The 4,745-nt window shown below is 30.4% G+C and overlaps 1 protein-coding gene across 1 annotated transcript; it reads right to left on the minus strand.

The window, feature by feature from the left end:
* Positions 1-205: 205 nt before the first annotated feature.
* Positions 206-1,814, minus strand: LOC134256684 (kappa-type opioid receptor-like). The gene is made up of 2 exons (XM_062739365.1): positions 1,772-1,814; positions 206-1,635 (listed from the first exon to the last, which is right to left on the minus strand). The coding sequence occupies exon 2, from the start codon at positions 1,595-1,597 to the stop codon at positions 470-472; it is 1,128 nt and encodes a 375-aa protein (XP_062595349.1). The 5' UTR covers positions 1,598-1,635; positions 1,772-1,814; the 3' UTR covers positions 206-469.
* Positions 1,815-4,745: the final 2,931 nt, after the last annotated feature.

The following is a 4,745-nucleotide window of genomic DNA, read 5'->3' on the forward strand; positions in this document are numbered from 1 at the left end:
AATTGTCATTTTTACAAGGACATATAATTGCTAATAAACTTATTGTTATTCTTATACAAATTGCTGTGTTTTATTCTGCAAATTAACAGTATGAGCTTTTCTATGTAAGTGTTATTTGTTAGCGGTAAACTTTCACTGACAAATGGTTCGTAACATATGTTAGGGTTGCCCGCGTGGCGCAGTGGTTAGAGCGTCTGCTCTCTAGGAGTTGATCCTTACGTTGCAAGTTTGAATCCCACCGTGTAACGTGGAGACCGGTCATTCGGCTGTGACCGTATAATGGAGGTCCAGTGTCGCAGTATGCACTGGCATGAAAAAGATCCCTTACTCTTCAATAGCCGCGCGGCCTACTATTTGATAAAAATTTGCAGCTTTTCACCGGCAAGTGGTGGCGTTTCCATATAAGTGAAAAATTTCCGAGAAAGACTTTAAACAACATACAAACAAATCTACACAGATGTTAGGAAGTCTAGAAGAAATGTCTTTCATTCATTCGAACATTTGTTGACTTCGTAGGATGGAAACATTTTCTGCTTGAAACGATCATCGAAGCAAAAAAGAGTAAATAAGGATTACAGGCAAAGTTTAGGAGTCCAAGCAGGAAAACAATGTCATGTGCGTATGGATAATGGTTTCCTGAAAACATACTGTGTTCGAAAGAAAATGATTTAGATAATCCAACTATAAAACATGTTATTCGGAAAATTTGAAAGCACGTGAAAATTAATAATATAATGGATATTATAATATGCATTTTTCTATTGATGCCTTTGGTGGTAGAAGAATGTTTAAGGGCTTTCATCTTCAACATATGTATGGTAACAATGGCACATATAGACAGCAGCCCCGAGACTGCAATTCTTGTAGAAAAGCTTGCAATTGAACGGATTCTTCCTTCATCTGTAGAAAATTTACCCTGTCCTAAAATCATTATTAATATAGATGCTGAAAACAGTGAACAGAAAATCCATATCATGATAGAGCATCTTATAACCATTATCCTTGTTAGTCGTATTTTGGCCTTTAAAGGATGGACTGTTAATAAATATCGTATCAAACAGAGGAACACGATGTGTGCACTTGAGCTAGTATAAATCGTTTCAGTCAGAAAATACACTATAATGAACGCTAAAACACATTCGGACGAGATATATTTATTTCTGATATACAAAGGAAGGTTGGAAAATCTACTCAGACAAACATTGATAATATTTAGAAGGTCTGGGACTGCAAGGCAAGCTATAGCGATGTATGTAGGAGTATGGAACTTTTTATCACACAAAATTTTGAAGATGGTGGCAGAATTTCCAATGAAACCAAGAAAACCAATTATTAATCCTAGTACCACGATACATTTATCAAATCCATCTGAGGTAAGATTACTGTTTTCGGAACTGAACAAATAGAATTTGATGGAATTAGTCCCAGGCATGTTAGGATAGTTGTAATCAGCAGGGAATTTGCTCGTTTCATTCCAACGATTTTGAAGAGTTTGTTCTATTGACGATGAATACCAAACTGTATGGATTTCTTTCGCTGCTTTCTCTTCAGCAAATCCTGATACATTCCATCTGAGATTAGTCGATGAGCTTCCCATAACTTCTTTTTTATAGAATGTTATTTCTTTTGAAAAATCTGTGTATAAAAAAAAAACAATAATGACATGTCCAATACAGATTGTTTACAGTAAATGTGTACTGACTTATTTTAAACATACACCTACTAAAAAAATCTACACATTTTATAAAAAATGAATTTTAATTCCACATACCCGTTTTTTGTTTTCCTACATTGGACTGATTTATAAATATTGGCTCCCGATCAATGTTATGAAAGTTAACAAGACCTGCATGAATATATACATTATAACCCTACGCTTACTGCATGTATATCATTTCCTATTGGAAAGAGGGTTATGTTATATTTTGGTTTTCCCTAATACACGTCATGCTGTGAAAGCTATATTTAAATGTCTTTTTTAGCATTAAACACGAACTTGTTCAAAAGTGCACCAATATGGTCCAAATTATCAATATATTGCTAAAATAGCTAGAGATGAAGAAGTATTGAAATACATCAAATCAAAAAAGTTAATAATTCTTTTTCGTGTTTCAATTAAATATTTTCTAAACACACATTCCCTTAAGCCTTTATTAACAATAAACAGAGGAAGACTTATACTTGTTTCTCATAAACATTTAGTCGGAGTCTAAAGCTGAAATCTTCTCAAAGGTGTTTGTACAGTAAACTATGTGCAAAAATACTATATTATAGGAGTTTTATGAAGAGAATTACTTTTACATTTGACAGCTGACTTTCACATTATAATAACTGGAGTTGGTCTCTGTATGAATTGTAAAGGTCAGTCATCAATTGTAAACATAAGTCTCTCCATAAAACTCCATTATTGGATTGTATGAAATGAATTTATTATATGCTTATACTCAGTAGTGAATCGGCCTTTTTGTATTTTGTTAAGACTAGCTCCTTCAAGCAGGACCTTATGGAAATTGTGACGAGTTCATCCCCTTGATATGGTATTAAACTTGTATTTCTCAAATTTCTAGCCATTTTTTCTTATAATTGTTTTATTCAAGAGTAAAATGTGTATCCAAGAGTGAAAGGAATATATCTTGCGCATTGGAATAATATCGCATATCAATACTTTTTTTGCAAATTCGTCATAGGTCTATATGTATAAAAGAGAAACATTTAAAGCATGAACTAAATTTTACGGTTTTTGGAAAAATAAGATGGATGCAAGTCCCCTCCCCCTTCTTTTTAATTATATAGACTAGGATATAACAAGTTAAACATTTTTTTTTTAATTCTGACCATGTATTCAGGATTTGTAAACAATCCAAAAAACGAAATGAATTCGAGGTATCGGTACGTCAACTGATTATGACATCACAATAACCAATTGGAATTGGAGAATTACTGTTGTAGAAACATCAATATTCTATATTACCTTTTGTAATATCTTCACTTTTCTTGTCTAATGCTTTTAGGCGATCTTTGTTTAGCTTGTCAGAGAGTAAAAATAGAATCTTTTTTTAAAAACAATACAGAGATGAATTTGTTATGGAATGTATATAAATTCTCCAGATTCATTAAAAGCAACAATACTTTTCTTGACATATATTGTTCAAAAGATAAAAATAGAATTAAAATTTGGTTCCTTTTCTTGACATATATTGTTCAAAACATAAAAATAGAATTAACATTTGGTTCCTTTTCTTGACATATATTGTTAAAAAGATAAAAATAGAATTAACATTTGGTTACTTTTCTTGACATATATAGTTCAAAAGATAAAAAATAAAATTAACATTTGGTTACTTTTCTTGACATATATTGTTCAAAAGATAAAAATAGTATTGAAATTTGGTTCCTTTTCTTGACATATATTGTTCAAAACATAAAAATAGAATTAACATTTGGTTCCTTTTCTTGACATATATTGTTAAAAAGATAAAAATAGAATTAACATTTGGTTACTTTTCTTGACATATATAGTTCAAAAGATAAAAAATAAAATTAACATTTGGTTACTTTTCTTGACATATATTGTTCAAAAGATAAAAATAGTATTGAAATTTGGTTACTTTTCTTGACATATATTGTTCAAAAGATAAAAATAGAATTGAAATTTGGTATTACTTTTCTTGACATATATTGTTCAAAACATAAAAATAGAATTAACATTTGGTTACTTTTCTTGACATATATTGTTCAAAAGATAAAAATAGAATTTAAATTTTGTTACTTTTCTTAACATATATTGTTCAAAGCATAAAACTAGAATTTAAATTTCGTCTTCGTATTTTCAGGATAGACCTATATTCACGGCACTGTCGTATATGGGTTACTGAGAATGCTTATTTCCCCTAAGCACCGAATCCAACCTTTCGAATTTCCAGGGGTCACGTGATTGCTCTCTTCACAGATTTGTATTGTATATAGATTATTTCATATCAAACTCTGTTCGTTATTTTAAGTTTTTCATAACAAGCATACATTCTAAAACAGTAAACAGTAAAGTTATTAAATGATTAACACGGAAGCCAAGGAAACTGGCACTCTCACGTAAAATATTCTCCGGTAATGTGCTCACAAGTAAAGTACTTGTTTAACTTCATGTCTGAGTCATTTTCAAGTGACATTACCGAGAAAAAAACATATACATAAAATGTAACAAAGCACACTATATTATCATTGAAGCTCTTCTCTGCTTTGCCTTATCTTATTTCAGAACTCTTGTAACTATAAATAAAATATCAATGATTGCCACATGGATACCATGCTTAATAGAAATTCAATTGTAGAATGTTACGTATTATTAATATTTTCTTTTTGCTGCTGATTAAATTTCAAAGAATTTCAAATAAAAAACCGTGTGATTATTAGATTCTTGAAAGGAAAAAAAATATTGTACTTTTATGTTATAGAAAGTTTGTACGAATACAATACGATGATATAATTAATCTGAATTTTCAGACCAGTTAAACCAGTAAACAATATATCTGTTGCATGCCATTTAAGACAAGTTAAGGATACTTAACACAAACAAAATTTGATACATGGATTGGTACATATTTTATAAAACTTGGATCTCTTTCAATCTTACAATAGCCTTATTCTCTGAAGGTAACATAACAAACAATTTTACTTTACAATTTTTAACTGTAATGCGCATCAAAAGGAAGGAATTTTTTGAAGTTTGACAAGACGATTTTATACGA

Source organism: Saccostrea cucullata, unplaced genomic scaffold (genome assembly GCF_032062105.1).
Source record: "Saccostrea cucullata isolate Sc308-1 unplaced genomic scaffold, CSIRO_AGI_Scuc_v1 ctg16701, whole genome shotgun sequence".
Taxonomy (NCBI): Eukaryota; Metazoa; Mollusca; class Bivalvia; order Ostreida; family Ostreidae; genus Saccostrea; species Saccostrea cuccullata.

Excerpts from the sequence above, each read along its gene's own strand:
- LOC134256684 (XM_062739365.1), bottom strand. The coding sequence starts at position 1,597 with ATGGGAAGCTCATCGACTAATCTCAGATGGAATGTATCAGGATTTGCT.